This window comes from Acipenser ruthenus, chromosome 4, assembly GCF_902713425.1.
Source record: "Acipenser ruthenus chromosome 4, fAciRut3.2 maternal haplotype, whole genome shotgun sequence".
Taxonomy (NCBI): Eukaryota; Metazoa; Chordata; class Actinopteri; order Acipenseriformes; family Acipenseridae; genus Acipenser; species Acipenser ruthenus.
This window is the reverse complement of record NC_081192.1, coordinates 71,415,494-71,437,554: the sequence shown is the minus strand read 5'-3', so window position 1 is coordinate 71,437,554 and position 22,061 is coordinate 71,415,494. Positions and strand designations below refer to the sequence as shown.

General features: G+C 40.3%; 1 protein-coding gene across 1 annotated transcript in view; it reads left to right on the top strand.

Annotated features, from left to right (window-relative positions):
- LOC117400228 (collagen alpha-6(VI) chain-like) overlaps positions 1 to 1,449 on the top strand; it is a 107,423-nt gene extending 105,974 nt beyond the window's left edge. Inside the window, exon 41 of the mRNA XM_033999843.3 lies at positions 755 to 1,449. Within this exon, the coding sequence (XP_033855734.3) occupies positions 755 to 927 (173 nt within the window). The 3' untranslated portion in view covers positions 928 to 1,449. The remainder of the gene's footprint in view (positions 1 to 754) is intronic.
- Positions 1,450 to 22,061: the final 20,612 nt, after the last annotated feature.

Below are 22,061 nucleotides of genomic sequence, written 5' to 3'. Positions count from 1 at the left end.
AAAAACAAATCACAGTGCTAGGTTGTCCTTTTATAATTTTATAATATACGTTGAAGCCTTATACACTTTACAAAGAAGCATCTTTATATTGAGCTGTCTACAACCCTCTGAGCTCACTACACTGAAACTGCACAGATTCTATAGCCAAACCGTTGATTTAAATAACTGAGCAACATCACCTGGTTACCTTGGAATGCTTACACGTGAGTACACGTAATCATTGCCAAGGCAACCAGGCGTTGCTACTCGATTATTCCATTTAGAAACCTTGCTATCCCCTGTTTAATATTGTTATTTGTTTGGTCAACATCTTGATATTAAATTAACATTCCCTCATGAGATGCCTGTGGTAATGTAATTTCAATCATTTGAACCTTAGTTTTTCATGCACAGTACATATGTTTTTAAGGGACGCAAACTAACTTGTTCACTTTCGCTTAATACAAGTTATACTTTGAATATTACCCCCATAATCCATTGAAACAGTAGTTAAGCAAATTGTAATATGGGCTAAGCCATACCTAATTGTAATGTTCTTTATTATATTTATATCAGTACCAAAAGTATCTGTCTAAATCTATATACCATATAACAAATTGGAGTGCTAGACTGAAACAAACCTTGATTAATGGCATTGGTCAGGAATAACAAATCTGCTTGCATTTGTCTTAAAACAAAGCCAACGAGTAACGTGTATCTAATGAACTGTATGTATTTTACGCAACGTCCTTTCTTTACTTTGCTTTTTCCCCAGATGTGTGTGCTGCTGATCAGGATGAAGGCAGCTGCCAGGAGTACAGTCTGAAATGGTACTATGACAGTGAACAAAAGGAGTGTAAGCACTTCTGGTATGGTGGCTGTGGTGGAAATAAAAACAAATTTGAAACCCAAGTGGATTGTGAAGCCCTGTGTGTCAAATCTAGTTAGGTCATTCTGAAATGCCCACATGCCCTTTTTTTTTTTTTTTTTTTTTTTTAACTACAATGTATTCAAATGCAATAAAAATGGACCAAAAGAAATTACCTTGTGGGTATTTTAATGCAACTGTTTTGTAAAACTGGACACTACTGTAGTTCTGTTTGTCGTCAGACCATTCTGTTGTACGTACATACAGTTGTGCTGCCCACAGACTACTAATGTATGTATATATAACAATTGATTTTATGTGATAGTTTTTAATTTGAGTTCAGCACAGGTTGCTGGTTTTATGCCAATTTGGTTGATGAGGATCATTGTATGCTGTGCAGGATCATGTACAGCATGCATATCTGCATAGAAGAGGCATGATTCCTTAAGTATTTAAAATATTTTATATATTGGTGATAAATATTGTGACTCAACGGCTACCATTATGTATTGTCATGCATTTGGGTACACAACCCAACCTTTCATAGTTACTACTGTAAGCGTTTTTTGAATGCTGAATAAATGTGGTCTATTGTTATAATAACAGAATGTTCCATTGTGTTTGTTCGCACACACACGTGATATTTTTTTCATGTGCAAACAATCTATTTGAACAATGTGAACAGATTTGTAATGCAGTTTTTTGTTTTGTTTATTCAAAGTGAAAATGTCATAAGCTGCTAAATATAACCTGATAACATCCTCCTAATTTCTGTAATGTCACTAACCTTGCCTCTAGAAGACGGACATGTTAAGTGCATTGTCTGTCTGGGTCCTGAGTGCGCTCAGGAGGGTCTGATTGATCACACTTGGTGTGATTTCTGTGGCCCCTTCAGCAAGCGTACGTTGAACTGTTGACTGGCTCGTCATTCCAGGAAACGCTCCCTCATGTCCGCTCAGCGCTCGGCATTGCCATGCTCAATCAGTGAGGCTGGTCCCTCCTCCCGTGGCTCTGTATCAAGGGAGGGTGAGCGTCACAGTCAAAGGAGTCCAGTCAAGAAGCCATGCTCCTCGTCTTCCTCCCCCAGTTGTCCCCCGCCTTCTCCCACTCTAAAACAGAAGAAGAAGAAAGCTCGCCATTCACATTCGGCAGACAGGGAGCAGACAGATAAGATCTGGGAGGTCCTGTCACACCAGCAGAGTATTCTTATTGAACTGCTGCAAGAGCGCTCAACAGCACCGGTACCACCGGTCTCTTCCCCACTCGTCCCACCTGCCCCAGTGCAGGCAAAGGCATGTGATCTAAGGGATGATGCTCTATCTATTGTCGCCTTTGAGGAGGCTCATGAACAGGATATAGCGTTCCCATCTGATGATGCAGAATCTAACAGCACCCAGCTTTTCTTATTGGAAGAGCTTATGCCCCTGATACAGTGGGCAGTTTCAGCCTACAGCACAGTGGCACTCTAAGCCTCAGTTTCACCAGAAACCGGCACGGCAGGTGGCTTCCACTTCTTGTTCAGGTGACTCAAGAGGTAGCAGCTCTGCTGTGAGAGCAGGCCATTTGCATAATAAACCCTTCCAACAAGAACGGGGGGGGTTCTATTCCAGGCACTTTCTGGTGGCAAGAAGGGATGGCGGCCTTAGATCGATCCTCGATTTCAGACAGGTAAACCTGTATGTGAGTCGGAGATGGTGCAAGATGCTGACTTCGCAATGGCTGTTGCAGCTTAGCAGGCCAGGCGTCTGTTTCACCATGGTGGACCTAAGGGGTAAAACCAGTGTACCATAAAACCAGTGTACAGGAAGTACCTGAGGTTAACTTTTCGGGAACAATATCACATTTCTGTGTTCTGCCGTTCAGCCTCTCTCTAGCTCCACGTTTACTTGCGAAGTGTATGGAGGCTATACTGGCCCTGTTGAGACTCAGAGGCATCAGGGTCTTCAGCTACCTGGACGATCGACTTAAATCTCCAGCACAGGCACACGAACACACAGAGCTCATTACCAACCACCTGCATCGGTTGGGCCTTAAGGTGAATTATGCAAAGAGCCAGTTAATGCACACCCAGATAGTTACCTATCTAGGTATGCGTCTGGACTCAGGGCTCATGTTGGCCATCCTGTCAGATGACAGTGTGGAGAGAATAACCGACTGCTTAAAGCGGTTTCAGCTAAGCAGAGCACTGCCAGTAGTGGCTTTTCACTGGTTTATAAAAATAGGTAATTTCCACAATTTCTGAAAGGTACCTGGCGGCTTAGGCCACCGGTGAAGGATGTGGTTCCTCGTTGGAGGTTGAATGTAGTGCTTAATGTACTGATGAAACCTCTGTTTGAGACCATGCACTCAGCTGAGCTCAAATTTCAAGGCAGCTTTCTTGCTTGCAATCACCTCCGCTAAGCGGGTGAGTGAATTGCAAGCATTCTCTGCATTGAAAGCCTGTCTAATATTTTCAAAGTCCAGAATGAAGGTTACCCTTCGTACTAACCCGGCTTTTGTGCTGGACCATCTCGGCTTTTCATGTTAGCCAGTCAGTGGAATTGGAGGCTTTCCATCCCCCACCTTTCCAATCTGACAGGGAGCGCTAGCTCCATACACTTTGCACAGTGCGGGCATTAGCATATTATGTTGACAGGACTAAAAGCTGGAGGCAGTCAGAACAATTCTTTGTCTGTTACTGCCTAAACAGCGTCTGTCTAAATGGTTGATAGGCACAGTTAAGCCTGCTTATGAACTGGCCAATCTGACCCCGCCAGAGAATTTCACTGGCCATTCCACTAGGGGTCAGACGACTTCATGGGCTTTGTTCCATGCAGCAGTGTGGGCTTCCCCCCATACTTTTACTAGGTTCTACCGACTGAATGTCGCAGATCCGCATAACCTTGGTTTCGGCTTGCCAAGCCACCCTCACAACAGTGTAGGGAGAGTAAATCAACAAATGATTTACAAAAGAAATACTGTTAATACAACCGTATAAACATTAGATACAACCAATCAAAGATGCGCAGGTCACAGCATGGCCTAATGTATACGGTTGTATTACAACACAGACGTCATAGTCAATTCAAGGAAGTGAGTGACAATTCAAATAGAAACATTATGTTAAATACTATGAATACTGTATATTAGTATTTCCCCTCCTAGTTCCCTTACTGTTTTCCAATCCGTATTGATCCACCCTGTTAAGACACACCTTCAGCACACCTTCTGTTCAGGGGGGGAACTAGAATGTTCTATAACACGTCACAATTATACATTTATGAACTTAAGATAACCTAATGCACTCATTCCATAGCTGAAAAAGCTAGTTTAAACTGGTTTGTTCTTTGCGGCAATCAGTTTTCACACTTATGCTGCAGACATAGGCTTGCTTTCCTTCTTTCTGTACATCTTGGTTAAACACCTGCTGACTTTGGCTGTCTGCCCAGAAATCAAGGTTCAGAAAACTGCTTATGTCTAGCTTTTGCAGAGAGGAAACGGAAAACCGCAAAGTCTTACTTATCTGCTTTAAGCTGAAAAGCCACGTTGTACCTTCCAAGCTTTTTTTTCCCCATACAATAACGGTATCATTATGTAGTACCCATTTTGGTCTTACTTTCATTATTATTATTATTTATTTCTTAGCCGATGCCCTTATCCAGGGTAACTTACAACTGTTACAAGATATCATATTATTTTTACATACAATTACCCATTTATACAGTTGGATTTTTACAGGAGCAATCTAGGTAAAGTACCTTGCTCAAGGGTACAGCAGCAGTGACCCCCACCTGGGACTGAACCCACGACCCTCCGGTAAAGAGTCCAGAGCACTAACCACTACTCCACACTGCTGTTTCTATATTGGTTGTCAGGTATTGTATATGGTATGGCTAAATAGAAGCCAATATGCCCTAACGGCTTGTCACAAAGATGGCCGGAGTGGGTGGCGTCAGACCAGAGCCAGGAAATAAACAACGGAGACTTGGGGTTTGCATTTAATAATTAAACAGAAAATAAAAAGGTTGTAAACATACAAAAACACAGGGCACGGCACTGGTAGCCAAAATAAAGAGACAAACAAAACGGACAGACACGGTGAGAAACACTTATTATTATTCTTGTTGTTATTATTATTTTTACCTCCTCTCTCTCTCACGTTCTTTCGCCCTGAACACCCAACCCCGAGTGAATGCTACGTGTCTCTATATATACTGTTGTGCTGGGATTCAATTACTAATTAATTATTCACTTGAATACCAGCACGTGAATTAATTCTGTGCAACCCCGTGCTCACATATTACATTTAACCAGCACGTGAAGTGATTTGTGCCCTCCTCGTGCCTAAATACAAATCTACACTTTTTAAATACACGTGAAACACAGACCCGTTTATATCCCGTGTACCAATGACTATACACCAACATTAACACACGCACGCAACATACAACATATAATATGCACACAGGGGCGGGGCATATTGCCACACGACTCTTTCCTATTTTCTCTTGGCAACACCAAACTTGCACCTAAGAGATCCGCTTGCTTAGGGTGAAAAATGGACAACTGGGCCTTAAGTTCGTCCCAATCATGACGGAGAACTGTGCCTAAAAATCATTATCACCTCTTGCATATTACCCAGAAGGTCTTCCATAAACAGTTTGCAATCAATCAATGTTCTGTCATCTATTATACTTGAACCCGGTTTGCTTTCCTTAAGAAGGTAATTCTGTGATCCCAATTCTGGTTCATATATTAGGCTACCATCCTCCCACTGACTGGGGTTTCCCATTCTCGTGGAGGTTTACGTTTTATAGATTCATATTGTCCCTCGTGGTACATCACTATCAGACCATGTTTCTACTCTAAATTGACAGTGTCTAGTATATGAACCCTCATTTTGCTTAAATGTCACCGTGCTGTCCCATTGTCCTCCCAGAACACTGTTGTAATGAGTTATTGTATAACTACAGTTTTTATTTTCTTGTTGGATTCTCTCTCCAGGGCACTGCAGGGTTCTGCTCCCATCTATTTAGACATACCTTGGCTCAGACAGCTGTTTTTCTATACTTTATCGGGGCCAAACGTTTTACCGTCTTTTTTCCAAGCCTGTAGTCCTAGTGCCTGCTTGAACTGCAGCTGTACATATTGACCACGTCGAATGCACTGGGTCTTGGTCATCACAGTGGTTGGGAGGTCCCATCTGGTCTCAATTTTCCTGCAAAGAAAGGACCAGGTGTAGTATATACTGTTATGCAGTTTGTACAGGTTTTATTTGTGAAATGTGATACTATTTCACCTGCTTTCTCATCAGAATACCTACACATGTATTCACTTTGTCTACCACCTTATATGGCCCATGCCATTTAGGTGACAATGGTTTTGGAGGAACAAACATTCTGATCATGACGCTGTCTCCTATGTCAATTTCAGTTTAACTCATTGTTGCATACTTCCTGTCATTTTCAATCTGTATTTGTTCTTTATTATTATTATTATTATTTATTTCTTAGCAGACGCCCTTATCCAGGGCGACTTACAATCGTAAGCAAATACATTTCAAGTGTTACAATACAAGTAATACAATAAGAGCAAGATAAATACAATAACTTTTGTTCAAGCAAAGTACAAGTGTGACAAAACACAATTCAGTAATACAGTGTACAGATGACAGTGTGGAGAGAATAACCGACTGCTTAAAGCGGTTTCAGCTAAGCAGAGCACTGCCAGTAGTGGCTTTTCACTGGTTTATAAAAATAGGTAATTTCCACAATTTCTGAAAGGTACCTGGCGGCTTAGGCCACCGGTGAAGGATGTGGTTCCTCGTTGGAGGTTGAATGTAGTGCTTAATGTACTGATGAAACCTCTGTTTGAGACCATGCACTCAGCTGAGCTCAAATTTCAAGGCAGCTTTCTTGCTTGCAATCACCTCCGCTAAGCGGGTGAGTGAATTGCAAGCATTCTCTGCATTGAAAGCCTGTCTAATATTTTCAAAGTCCAGAATGAAGGTTACCCTTCGTACTAACCCGGCTTTTGTGCTGGACCATCTCGGCTTTTCATGTTAGCCAGTCAGTGGAATTGGAGGCTTTCCATCCCCCACCTTTCCAATCTGACAGGGAGCGCTAGCTCCATACACTTTGCACAGTGCGGGCATTAGCATATTATGTTGACAGGACTAAAAGCTGGAGGCAGTCAGAACAATTCTTTGTCTGTTACTGCCTAAACAGCGTCTGTCTAAATGGTTGATAGGCACAGTTAAGCCTGCTTATGAACTGGCCAATCTGACCCCGCCAGAGAATTTCACTGGCCATTCCACTAGGGGTCAGACGACTTCATGGGCTTTGTTCCATGCAGCAGTGTGGGCTTCCCCCCATACTTTTACTAGGTTCTACCGACTGAATGTCGTAGATCCGCATAACCTTGGTAACCTAATTTTAGAGACCTGGGGATCTCTGGCACTGCTCTGGCCTGGTTCTCCTCCTACCTCTCCAACCGCACTTACCGGGTAACCTGGCGTGGAGCAACCTCCACACCTCACCCTCTCTTAACAGGAGTCCCCCAAGGGTCAGTCTTGGGTCCTCTCCTGTTCTCTCTCTACACCCGCTCCCTGAGCCCCCTCATCGCATCCTATGGTTTCTCATACCATTTCAATGCTGATGATGCTCAGATTTTCCTCTCCTTCCCCACCTCTGACTCCACCATCTCCTCCCGTATCTCTACCTGTCTGTCTGCTATTTCCTCCTGGATGCACTCGCATCACCTCAAACTCAACCTCTCTAAATCTGACCTCCTTTTCTTTCCCTCCTCCTCCCCCTCCTCTGATCTCTCTATCTCTGTTCCTCTGGAATCTACCACACTCTCTCCATCTTCCTCTGCTAAGAACCTCGGAGTTACCCTGGACCCCTGCCTCTTTTATTCCAAGCACATCTCCACTCTGGCACGCACTTGCCGATTCTTCCTGAGCAACATCCGAAGAATCCGACCTTTCCTCACCAACTACGCTACCCAGCTCCTGATCCAGGCCTTGGTACTCTCCCGCCTAGACTACTGCAACTCCCTCCTGGCTGGCCTCCCTGCGTCCGCCACCCGTCCGCTCCAGCTCATCCAGAACTCGCTGCCCGCCTGGTGTTCTCTCTGCCTCGCTTCTCCCACGCTACTCCACTACTCCGCTCACTCCACTGGCTCCCGATCACCGCTCGCATCCAGTTCAAGACTCTTGTACTAGCCTACAGATGCCTTGACCAGACTGCACCCAGCTAGCTCCAGACCCTCATCTCTCCCTACACCCCCACTCGACCTCTCCGCTCCGCCTGCACTAGAAGACTGGCTCTACCTCCGCTACGCGCCCCTGCCTCCAGAGCCCGCTCCTTCTCCACCCTGTGACCTGCGCATCTTTGATTGGTTGTATCTAATGTTTATACGGTTGTATTAAATAAGAAACACAATTAAAATGCTGCAAATGAGATAGCAAAGAATCATTACCTAGCAGAAGTCAGAAACACTGACATTATCCAGCATCTCCAAGAAGAATAGCTTTACGATGTCTATTTGCCATGACATCGTAACAAAAAACACTCAGGATAGGACAAGTCTGTCCCCTCCACAGCGTCCCGTCCACGACGGCATTAGCTTACTTATATTTTAATTAATTTAAATAGTTGTACATATTTACTTGTATGAATTATATTATTAAAAAGTATATACCTTACCTTAATAAAATAAGAAAATAAAAGTTTTATGTTTATTGTAAGTTCACAGACGTTTTTAAGTGTAGTTTGAAAATTTAAAAAGCCTTTTTTTCCTGCTGTTCCCTCTATGATGCTCAGGATACTGTGGAATGCCCCAGGACTTTTGTTATCAACTATGATCACTACATCTCTCAGTACTGTGGACATTTGTCACTTCTTAGGAGAACCCTTGAGTAGAGTTCAGCAGCAAGATGTTGTTGAGTTTCTCACCAAATTGTGCCAGAAATATGTGATCTGGTTTCAGTTTCCACAAGGCACGACATGCTATGTACACAATGTTGGTACCACACATCAAATCAAGAGGTGGGGCATGTTTACTCTCTGCATGTACCTGATGGTACACATTCCATGTGTTTGGAAGTAGCACAAGTGGGCACCTATTGATGGTGGCACTACTGAAACGCAAAGTCCTTCAGTCAGCAGGAAGAATGTTTGCAGTCCAGCTTATGCTTTGGCAAACTGAACCAAACGGGAATATTACAAAGTGACAAGATGTGAAGTTTACTGGTGTGCACAAGATTCAAATGAATGTGAACAACTGCAATTACAAATTATCTTCCATTAGTATACACAAAGGAGGAGATGTCGCTTCATGAAACTACGTGTGTGTCCTCTCTGTTCCTGGCACGACAAAGTGGGCGCGTGCAAATGACACACTTATTGAAATCAAACCATGGCCAAGAAATGCAAAAGACATGTACATGGCCTTTTATATACAGATGTAATGCTTTAAGATTGGACTACATTGAACTAAGTTGATCAAATCACCCAAGTACAAATTAGTAGAATGTTGAAAAGTTTTGGAAATGTACATTATTTTTACCATTGCTATGCTTTTACATTTTTGTACCAAAGTATACATCAGTAACTAGCAATAAAGACTTTGACATGTCAATGTTTTTTTTACTACCCATTTGCATAGGTAAGATTGAAACCTCTTAAAAACTAACAAACCACAAATTACAAAAAATCTTGAAACTTTGAATGCTATGAAAAGAGTCTAATATTATAACGTTGCATTCAGATGCTTTTGCCATTATACTCACCACCCCACTACACACACACACACTATATACTTATCCATTAAGTTAACAAAGTTTTGATACCTGAACCAAAAACACTTCGGAAATGTGAAAAAACCACAAGTTATCAAAAGTGCCCAGCCACTTAAAGTGGAGATATCAAAAACACAAGTTAAGTTAGAAGAAAACAATTGGGGCAACCTTGCCCGGCACAAAGCAAATAGGCACAACTGTAAAAGTGGTGGGGGTCAAGGTTGCCCCAGTTGTTTCTACTGACTTGGCTTGTGTTTTTCAGGCACAATAAAAGCGAATCGAACTTACATCAAAAAGACAAGCTTCACTCTGTTTTAAGGATGATAGTTTTTGAGATTGAAGTCATCTGCTGTAGACTTGTGTTGCCGTTCTGTCTGCGATATGACAGGAAGCATATTAAAGGATTATCAGGGATTTTGTTCTGACTTTTAAATTTCAGGCACAGTAAAAGCAGATCGAACTTACATGAAAAACACAAGCCAAGTTAGTAGAAACAACTGAGGCAACCTTGACCCCCACTGCTTTTACAGTTGTGTTTCTTTGCTTGGTGCTGGCCAAGGTTGCCCCAATTGTTTCTTGAAACGTGGCTTGTGTTTTTTATATCTCCACTTTAAATATCTGAGTACTTTTGATAACTTGATTTCCAATGTGTTTTTGTTTCAGATATAATAAAGAAGTATTATTGTCTGATTTTTGAAGCCTTGCTTTAAATAACCACAGTCAAAGCTGTTACATAGCTATGCCAAGAAAAATTGGCTTTTTAAATGAAATGTGATAAGTATGTTTAAGTACAGTATATTAGAGTTTCAGAAATTGGATTAATGTTATTTAAAAGCCAGAACAAACTCCCTGATAATCCTTTAATATGCTACCTGTCATATCGTATACCTTATAATTAACAGAAATGTAGTCTACAGAGGTGTCTGGTTTTACAGACTCTGTTTAACACTAATCTTGGACTACTTTACCTAAAATAACATTAGGTAATCCAAGATTAGTGCTAATTACTTTTTACATTTTCAGTCAAGTAAAGTGTTATATCCTATCCAATCCAATCCAATCCAATGTTAAACTGAAAAAAAAATGTATATATGCTCACAGAGGACCCGAACAATTTTACTGGAAGTTTCTGTCTTGAACTACCAGTATTCCTTAAAAAAAATGTCAATGTATAATAACAGTTATTATAGAAAAAAGGTACATGGCTATACCTTTTTATACAGAAGGCCATTTGTGGCAGGGTGTCTGCCCTCTGTGTATTATTATTGCTATTATTATTATTATTATTATTATTATTATTATTATTATTATTATTATTATTATTATTATGATTTATGTTATATAATGGTGAGAAGCCAGTATTTGTATTTTATTATTGTTTGGCAAGAAGAGTAAGGTGCTGTCTGCCATGTTAGTGTGTTGTATTGTTTTATTTTAGAATGACCTCGTGAAGATGAGTGACTGATCAGCCACTGAGTGTTTAATTAGCTGACAGTCACGCATCCTTATTTAATCTGTGCAGAATGTGACCAAGGGATAATAAATTCACTGTTAGCCAGTTAATCCCTTGGTCACGACTATAAAGATCTGCAGTCTAGCTCAACACAGGAAAGGTGTTCAGAGGTGGAACGAAAACGCGAGACAGTAAGAACTGAAAATACAAAGAATAGAACAATTGCTAGGCACGCTGGCTTTGCACCAGAGCGATACTTGTTTTATATATTGCTTGGTTTATTTTGTGTGTTGTCTGTTTGTTTTGGCCAACAAGCCATTTGTCTGACTGTCTTATTCTGGGCTGCATTTTTAGTACTCCTTTTACTGTTGCCTTCTTGGCTTTATACAGTGCTTCTGTAGCTGAAACATCTGGAAAAAACATTTGAAGAGTGCTGCGTGTTATATTATTATTATAATTTATTTCTTAGCAGACGCCCTTATCCAAGACAACTTACAATTGTTACAAGATATCACATTATACATTATTTCACATATCACATTATTTTTACATACAATTACCCATTTATACAGTTGGGTTTTTACTCGAGCAATCTAGGTAAAGTACCTTGCTTAAGGGTACAACAGCAGTGTCCCTCACTGGGGATTGAACCCACAACCCTCCGGTCAAGAGCCCTAACCAGTACTCCACACTGCTGCCCTATATTAGACATAATCTCTAATGTATATCCTGTTTTTTGTATCAGCTGTTTATGGGCTTGTGTTTTGCGTGTGTGTGATCACTGGATTAAAGTCAGGACACAGAACATCGAGTTTGACACGCCTCCCAGGCGCACAGGCTTCATTCAAGCACAACTGAAGTTCATTAATGAATTAATGCAGTTACACAGTGCCGCCACTAGGATACCAACAATGGGATGAAGCAGGTATAAAACATTCAAAACAAACACAATGGAAACACAGCAACATAAACAAAAGGTGCCGTCAATACGGCTGGCTCTACCTCCACTACAAGGAGGGTTCCGCTACAGAGTTTGTGTGCTACGCCCTCGCTATACTTTGCTAGGATTTCTGAAATCTCCTAAACTAAGCCTAATCTCGAACAATAGTCCTGATTACTTTGTGGCAAAGATTATCAGGGTTCACAAACATTTCCTGGTTTGTAGTTTCGCTCTCCTGAGCGCAAGGGTTTGCTGGCTGTCTGCCAGCAGGTTGCTTCTCTCTCAGACGATTCAGGCTGGGCAACGTCTTCACTGACCCGTCCAACAGCACGCATACACCAGCTGTGGTAAGGTAACAGAGGGCAGATACATTAGTCTTCGTGGGAACAGAGCATTATGCCCGTATGGAGAACTTTCTGGATGCAAGCCTGCAGTTTTAGAGAGATGACCGCTGGGGGTTACTGGTGGGCAGGGAATACTACCTCTCAACAAAACACCTGTTGTAAATTAGAAGTATATTATTAATTAGAAAGATAGTAATGTGATAATTGGTTTGCACATGTGTCCACTCTGAGGTGTGTTTGCTGTTGGGGAGAAGAGAGGAGAGTTGGATGGGAGTATCGGTGAAAAATTGTACAAAACTAAAAACATTACAGGCAAAAGGCTTAGCTGTCCTGGTTACAAAGGGAAAAGCAAAAAAAAGTGTTAGTTTAAATATCTGTGTGGAGTCTTCTGTTGTATTTCAATTTTATATAATTGTAAAGAATTCTAAATAAAACTTTGAAAACTGGAATCACTGTCTGGAAAGCACCTTCCTTCTAAGAGTAGCCTGACACTACCAGAGTCACCCCACCACACACAGTAGCACGCATCTCTCTCTGTAGCATAGCCTCTTCTTATGAATGGTCGGGTGCACCTCTGCCAATGAGACTCCCTATCCACCAAGCCCCGGCCCAAGCCGCCCTGCTCAATTGGTAGCCTTGGCAATGCGTCTCCTGTTGTGCATCCAGCTGCTTACGCAGTGGCATGCATATGCCGAGGATCCAGGGACAGAGCACGCTTGTCACAGGGCTACTTGCAGAATAGGGCCCTTCATGTCATCGTAAGACAACCTATTCTTGACAGAGTTTTCAGTAACTCATCCTGGTAATCTTCTCCAATGCTACCATTCATTGCTGCAGTTATTACGTCTTCCTCAAATTAAGCAATATACCTACAAAAAGAAATCCATCAATATTTTGTGAGTCATTTCTGACTCTCCATGGACTAAAGCAACAACAAATGCTAGTGAAAGATGAATTGGGAATAGGACTGGTGTATGTATCCCTTAATTAGAATTCTTCCCACTGTCTCCCCTTCCACATGGTTTTACATAAAAGTGACCCAAAAAGCAGCAAATGCATCACGCGAGACACCAGACACATCAGCACCTGCTTCATCAGCAAAGGATATTTTCACAGAAGCTTGAATCTTTAAATGCGGCTATCATATCTTGAACTATGATTACCCGTGTAAAGTCAAATAGTATAGAGAGCTGCAGTGGAGGAGAGCTGGGTGCAAGTGTTGAGGAGTTTGATGGCAGTGGAGGGCTATGTAGTGATTAATTGTTCTTGTTTTACAGGTGAGTTTGGTAGTAGAATAAAAACTGTGCTCAGGTGTAGAACAAACAATTGGGTTATTAGTTTTATGCATTGGCTTAGGGCAGGGGTTCCTGAGACACTGAGACATCTAGGAGGCTGTGTGGTCCAGTGGTTAAAGAAAAGGGCTTGTAACCAGGAGGACCCCGGTTCAAATCCCACCTCAGCCACTCACTCATTGTGTGACCCTGAGCAAGTCACTTAACCACCTTGTGCTCCGTCTTTCCGGTGAGAGGTAGTTGTAAGTGACTCTGCAGCTGATGCATAGTTCACACACCCTAGTCCCTGTAAGTCGCCTTGGATAAAGGCGTCTGCTAAATAAACAAATAATAATAATAATAATAATAATAATAATCTCTGGGGGGTGTGCGGGAGAAATTGTGTAATGGTTGATTTTATTTATTAATTAATCATTTTATTTATTTATTTATTGCATTTTTTTGTGAACAATTATTTTTATTAAATTTCCTTTCTTTTCCCCACCCCTTGGTAAAATATCAAAGAAAGAATATACCTTAATTGAATGAAAGTTATCCTAGGGGGAAATGCCACAATATGCACTTGATTTTACTCAAACAACTGTGCCTCTTTACTACTGTTCCTCTTTATCGGCAGCAGTATCACCATGCTGCCATCGTATTACCGGTAAACATATTTTGGATATCTGTGGACTTCACAAACTGCACAATATTACAGGATACTTATGCAATTACCTTGTAATGTTTATTTTAAAAATGAGCAACATCACTTGAAACTAAATGAGCTTCCTGGAAACTTACAAAATCAAACTTTTTTCTTAACCCTTTAACGCCTAGGTAGAATGACCATATTTGGGCTTGAATATGACCACTTTGTGTTTAGCGCTTGTAGTTTGGCAACCTGCCTGATATATCTATAGAAAGGCCTTTAGTAGCTGTTTCCAATGATAATGTATTTTATCGTGAAATGTATTATGTGTTTTATATAAACTGCACCGCTCCAAAAATAATTAAAAAATGTATAATAATAAATAATATTTTTAAAAACTGCCAATTTCGACCCCTTTCCAAGTAAGATATAAAGAATGATAAGCATATGAGCGATGCGAAATTGAGGATTTCAAATAAAAAATCAGATTTCAAATATCTTCTACTATTGAGGAGCTGCAAGATTTTGTCCGAGCCATGGTCTGTATGCCAAAATTCCCCAAAACAGCCCTATTTTCAGAACTGTCAGCTATTTTATGAAAGTAGTCCAGATTACAAAATATCACCAAATCATAGAAATGTATGAAAAAAAAAACATATACAGTACTGTGCAAAAGTTTTAGGCAGGTGTGAAAGAATGCTGTAAAGTAAGAATGCTTTCAAAAATAGACATGTTAATAGATTATATTTATCAATTAACTAAATGCAAAGTGAGTGAACAGAAGAAAAATCTAAATCAAATCCACATTTGGTGTGACCACCCTTTGCCTTCAAAACAGCATCAATTCTTCTGGGTACACTTGCACAAAGTCAGGGATTTTGTAGGCATATAGTCAGGTGTATGATTAAACAATTATACCAAACAGGTGCTAATGATCATCAATTCAATATGTAGGTTGAAACACAATCATTAACTGAAACAGAAACAGCTGTGTAGGAGGAATAAAACTGGGTGAGGAACAGCCAAACTCAGCTAACTAAGGTGAGGTTGCTGAAGACAGTTTACTGTCAAAACTCATACACCATGGCAAGACTGAGCACAGCAACAAGACACAAGGTAGTTATACTGCATCAGCAAGGTCTCTCCCAGGCAGAAATTTCAAGGCAGACAGGGGTTTCCAGATGTGCTGTCCAAGCTCTTTTGAAGAAGCACAAAGAAACGGGCAACGTTGAGGACCGTAGACGCAGTGGTCGGCCAAGGAAACTTACTGCAGCAGATGAAAGACACATCATGCTTACTTCCCTTCGCAATCGGAAGATGTCCAGCAGTGCCATCAGCTCAGAATTGGCAGAAAACAGTGGGACCCTGGTACACCCATCTACTGTCCGGAGAAGTCTGGTCAGAAGTGGCCTTCATGGAAGACTTGCGGCCAAAAAGCCATACCTCCGACGTGGAAACAAGGCCAAGCGACTCAACTATGCACGAAAACACAGGAACTGGGGTGCAGAAAAATGGCAGCAGGTGCTCTGGACGGATGAGTCAAAATTTGAAATATTTGGCTGTAGCAGAAGGCAGTTTGTTCGCCGAAGGGCTGGAGAGTGGTACACGAATGAGTGTCTGCAGGCAACAGTGAAGCATGGTGAAGGTTCCTTGCAAGTTTGGGGCTGCATTTCTGCAAATGGAGTTGGGGATTTGGTCAGAATTAATGGTCTCCTCAATGCTGAGAAGTACAGGCAGATACGTATCCATCATGCAGTACCATCAGGGAGGCATCTGATTGGCCACAAATTTATTCTGCTGCATGACAACAACCCCAAACATACAGCGAAAGTCATTAAGAACTATCTTCAGCGTAAAGAAGAACGAAGGAGTCCTGGAAGTGATGGTATGGCCCCCACAGAGCCCTGATCTCAACATCATCGAGTCTGTCTGGGATTACATGAAGAGAGAGAAGCAACTGAGGCTGCCTAAATCCACAGAAGAACTGTGGTTAGTTCTCCAAGATGATTGGGCCAAACTACCTGCCGAGTTCCTTCAAAAACTGTGTGCAAGTGTACCTAGAAGAATTGATGCTGTTTTGAAGGCAAAGGGTGGTCACACCAAATATTGATTTGATGTAGACTTTTCTTCTGTTCACTCACTTTGCATTTTGTTAATTGATAAATATAAACTATTAACATGTCTATTTTTGAAAGCATTCTTACTTTACAGCATTTTTTTCACACCTGCCTAAAACTTTTGCACAGTACTGTATATATATATAACTTTTTGTCTGCTACAAATCAGTCTTAAAATATTGAAGTATGTTTGTGTAATTTTATGTTTAACAGAGCTCTAATGTTGCTACAATTAGTAAAAGACAACAAAACCGTTATATTAAGAGTAGGCCTATAATTCTTACAACATATCTTTCTTTTGACTGTACTGTTCACATAGTTTACATTCGGCACAAAAATCTAATTTTTCTCAGGGTTTTTTTATTATTATATAACAGTTTATTTTTAAGACAAGCGTCACAGTCAATTTTATGACTTAGCAGCTGCCACATGTCTGAGGCACCGCCATTTTTGGTTACGGTCTCCCTATTTTGACCTGGCCACCTTATTGAAATGTATTTTACTGTACAGTTAACTGCGTTGTATATTATTGTATTAAAAACTCTAATAATAATAATAATAATAATAAAATTTGCAGCTACATCAAAGTCCTTTGTGCTCGTTGTTGCAGTTTCAATACATAGACAGGCATCAACCAGACAGTTCTCAAGGCGATTCCTTGTGGATGTTTTGATTGAGTTCATGTGGCTGAAGCCTCGTTTGCAGCAGCATGTGTCAGGGCTCAGTGTCAGTAAAAGAAGTGACAGCCTTGCCAGTTCACTGTATTCATCCTCACCTGACTTAAACAAAAGACACCACAATTTGGTAACATCACTGCCACAGCGGTCTGAGTTGAAAAGTGTCTTGACAGCCTCATCCTCGCAGTACAATGTATATTGCATTTCAACTATGCTGGAGTCAATGTGCTTTGTAAATCTTGCAGCAAGTTTTTGAATTTCTGAGACTGGTGGCTTTTGGTTACAGGGGTTGAAGTAAAGCATGCATTTCACCAGCTCTTTTTCAGGAAACCTGGCCTTGAATGCCTGTTTAAGTTTCTTTGCATATTCGATGAACGTTGCTTTTACCTGAGCAATCTCCGTTTCTGGCAAGTAGTGCTGCTTCTCACACTCCCTCAGTATCTCTGTGACCTTGGCACTAGGGATAGACAGGTCGCTTGGCGATACGAAAGATTTCAGCGTAGAATCCTCATTTGAAGGCTGTTTAAACGGCTTCAAAATGACCTTGCAGTACCTTCTCCAGAGAGCAGTATGTGTTGTACAGAGTTCTATTTCTGCAGTGCCAAATTCATTGATGCGAGAAGTGGCAAAACCCAATTCAAGAAACTGAGATACAGAATGAATTTAGGAGATTGTAGCATGTCATGGATATTTTGGCAACTTGTTGTGCAATTTGGCAACCCATTCCCAAATGCCTGTCTCTCAGGCATTTGGTACTGCACCACTGGCTTGCCACAGGTAGGCACCGACAGTTCTTTATGACGATATGATTCGTCAAAACACAATGCTCCCTTAATCACGCCATCATAATGTATCAATCTGTCTGTACCACTGAATCACAGAGAAATGAGTAATTATGATGCTGGGCTCCAGACTGCGACTAAAATGGTTACAAATGCAACAACAAAAACAACATTTGGACAACTGTTTTTTAGGGGTTATAGGCACAAAAATGCTGCATCTCCCTTGAAAAGCAAGTGTCAATATTTACGAATGTGATATGACGTCGGTCTCTATAAAAAAACGGTCTCTGAAAAAAAACACATAAAGACATTAACAATTTGATCGAATAAAATACACAAAAAATAAATTAAGAAACACGCAACTCTGCCTATGTACATGACACCCCCGAAGAGACTGCAACCTCAACCCAGCATACAAACTAATGTACACCCACAATTATATATATAAAAAAACTTGCTTACTATCTATGATAAGATTTAGCTTCGGTTTCTCTTACAGAGAAATTACAAACAAGCAGGTAAATTACAGTGAGAAAAAAAAATGAGTAGGATATATTTTAGTTTTAACAGAAATCAAACCAAAATTCAGAAGTAATATTTCTCGTTAAGAAAAACAACTGCATCATACTCAACTATCGTTCTCTCTCCTCTTCTTGTCCCACCCCATAGCAACCAATGCACACTCCTGATTCGCTGGTACAGTACTCCCCTGACCTCCCAACTCCCACCTAATAGGCTCTCGTTAACTGTCAGTAAATATACTGCATTCAAGCCCCAAAAACACACAAGAGTATAGTGCTGCAGATCGGAGACTCTCATGGCGCCATTTCTAAAATGTTTTAAATCATTTAATAAAACATTGCAGTGTTTGTAAAGCATAGTATTATTAATAAAGGCCACCCTTGTATAATCGCCACCCTCGTTTAAAGGACGCAGTCATTTTGATCAATTTAAAATAAACACTGCGGCGCCAAATTGAAGTAATACGGTACTTGTTGAATTGAATCTAAACCGACCGTTCCGTGCATGGCCTTGGAGCTTCCATGTATGCAGATAATGCTGTGTTTGTCTGTACCTTTTTGGTGATGCAGTAACGAGCTGGGGATCCACCAGGCTCCATCCCAGGCTCCAACTGTCTGAGCTAAATACAAGCTGATTTTTTAAAAAACTTTTTAAAATCAAACAGTTGTTATTAATTTATATAGACATGCAATGTATTTTTTTTAACAACACACTATTTTAAATAATAAGGCAATTAACAATATACCTAATTAACCCACTATCAAAAAAGCTGAAGAATTGAGTTGCCGCCAATCTTGTTCATTCTCAATCGCTGCCTATCCCATCCCTGACAACCAAGCCAAAGATCAAACCACACCCCCGGCTTGTCAGCTCATGAATATTCATGAGCCGGCAATTTCGGACAGAACTTCGGTGAAAAGAGCCCATGTCAGGCCAAGTGAAAACATTGATTGTAGAAATAATAACACGTATGTGTTAAGGAGGGGTGTCTCTAAACAAATCCAGGTGAATCTTGCTAAAAATGCAATCGTTTTCAAAAGAGAAAGCTTTGAATAGGAAATAAAGCAGACTTTACATTATAGAGATAGAAAAGTTGTACTCATAACTTTTTGAGTCGTACCCGTAGCTTTTCTTGAGTTGTACTCGTATGTTTTATTTGTACTTGTATTTTTGATTTGTACCTGTAATTACAATTACAAATTCATTATATATATATATGAATATTTTTGACAGTGATCACCCTCCATACAAATGCTAATTCACTTAAGGTTTATATATTGCACATATGCCATTAACAAAATTCCGCCACAAACTTAAAATAAAGAAAATAATTAAGAAATAAACAAACACAGAAGTGAAAAGGTTACTGTAACAAGCTGAAAAAAGCTATCTTTATGAACTCCAATAAAGCAATGTTATCTTTCGCCAGTCAAATCGTACAGTGCCTAAATAAAGTTTTGAGTCAACACATCTGTTGCATCTTGCATGTAGTCGATTTAGACAATTTAACTAATAGACTTAGTTAAATTATTTACCATCAGCAGTTTAAGTATGATTTAATTGCACAAGATTCCTGATGAGCTGATAATATCTCTTCAACCAAAGAAGTAGGCACAGTAATTTATGAGCACTTTCACATTGGGCTAGCATCACAGATGCCCCATCTGATGTAAATCCCACAATTTTCCCTCCTGGGTACTTGTTTGGTCATTTACCAAACAACCAACGATGGCTGCACTCAGATTTTGTGTATTACAACGCTCAGTTATTTCAATTAAGCTCAAAAACTCTTCACCTGTGTCAACATTCACAAAACAATGATAAATTATTATTTGACTCTTGTCACTGTGATCAGTGCTCTTGTCACACATTAAGATAACAAGGCTTCTATGGTTCAGTGTCATCAATGATTCTACAGTAATCACAGTTACTATAGAATATTGGCGTCATTGTCAGTTTACGGGGAGAAGCAGAGGCCAAATCTGGCCCGTTCACATCGCAATTGCAATATGTACATAGATAAATCATGTCTTTTTTCAACAGAGCTTGTAAGTCGTACGTTTTTTTGAATAAATGACCACGGACCTCAAAATTTTTACCATGGACACTGGTGTCTGTGTACGACACGTTGCCAACCCCTGAGACGGAGTGTAAAAAATGGTGTTTGACCAAAAATAGTGGGTGTCCACCCTTCCAAAAAGCGTCCACCTGCATCCACCCCCCAGTCTAGCACTATCTATATATAACACGACTTCTGATTGGTTAAACAGCATCACATGACCGTGCTTATATATAACGTATGGCATGGCTTTTGCATACTAATAAGCCACTTCACACTGAATAAATCACTATGCACCACTGCATTCTAAATTCCATGACAAACTGCCATTTTACTTGTTATTAGTTACAAAACCACTGCCAAAAATGAGTGACATGCCACCTATTTCCTTTAATATATTTGGGGATGAAACTCCAGATAACTGGTACAACACCAACTATCTGAGTGAAGACAGCAGTCCATCTGAAAAAAAAAATACAAATAAAATAAGTGCAGCAGCAACTGTCAAGAGTAGACACATAGCAGTAGATGAAGACCAGCTAAATGAAATAGAAGAAAACAAAGATAGAAAAAACAGTAAAAAAAAAAAAACTACACCATGGGCTGTTAATGTACTTAAAGACTGGTTTGAGAAAAAAATATGGACATTCATTTTAAGGAAATAAGTAAAATACCGCGGTCGGCTTGGTGCGTAAAGTCTGGTTTGATCTTCAACTTAATCTGGCAAAACTTGGACACGAGGGTGTCTGCCAACTAATAAAAACATCTTTTGAGATCCGAAAGGATGAAAATGGACTTGAATATGTGTGCCTCGCATGCAACGTATACACAAACTCACCTGATACAGATACAGCTTCATGGCAGCTTTTCCCCTTACTTCCTCGTGTCACTTGAAACTCTGCTCATCATTAGCGTGTGTTCAGTCCTCTAGTAGTTTCTAGTGAGATGCCACATTCGTTGCAGAAATTCACAATAAACGGGCATGTGCAATTTATTTTTATTAAGAGATCAATAAATGTAATTAAATTAAGTCTGGGACTATATAACACTGCGGATGTGTACACAATAAAAGTTTCTGGTTTTGTCTTAATTTAAAATGTGTTTCAATTATTTTAATTACTTTCCATCCACCAAATGACAGTTAGCTGCGTTATAACCACTTCGGGCTGTGCGGTTCCAATGATACCACTTCTGGGGAGGTATATATCATGTCTGTCACACACTACTGTGAACATGGTTACTGCCTTGATAGTGTACCAATCTTCACCAAGCTTTCTTTTATTATTACTCAATCCTAACCTCCTTTGTACGTTTCAGATTGCATTTGTGATTATAATCTTTCCCTCACTGTCCTCTTACTGCACGAATATGAGGACCCTCTCTATATGCCTCCACTGGGTTTAGGTAATGGCTGCAGATACCGGAATGCAAGACTCTAGTTGATAATTTTGTACACTAATCCCTATATCAACAGAAATATTATATACATTAAAGTACTTGTGAATTTACATTTAGGTATTTTATATATTGATTTATTTTGTTCATTCAAATATTTGAACTGAATAATTCAGAAAAGATTTCTTATAAATGTGAAAGGTAGGAACTAGTGGAGCTGCTC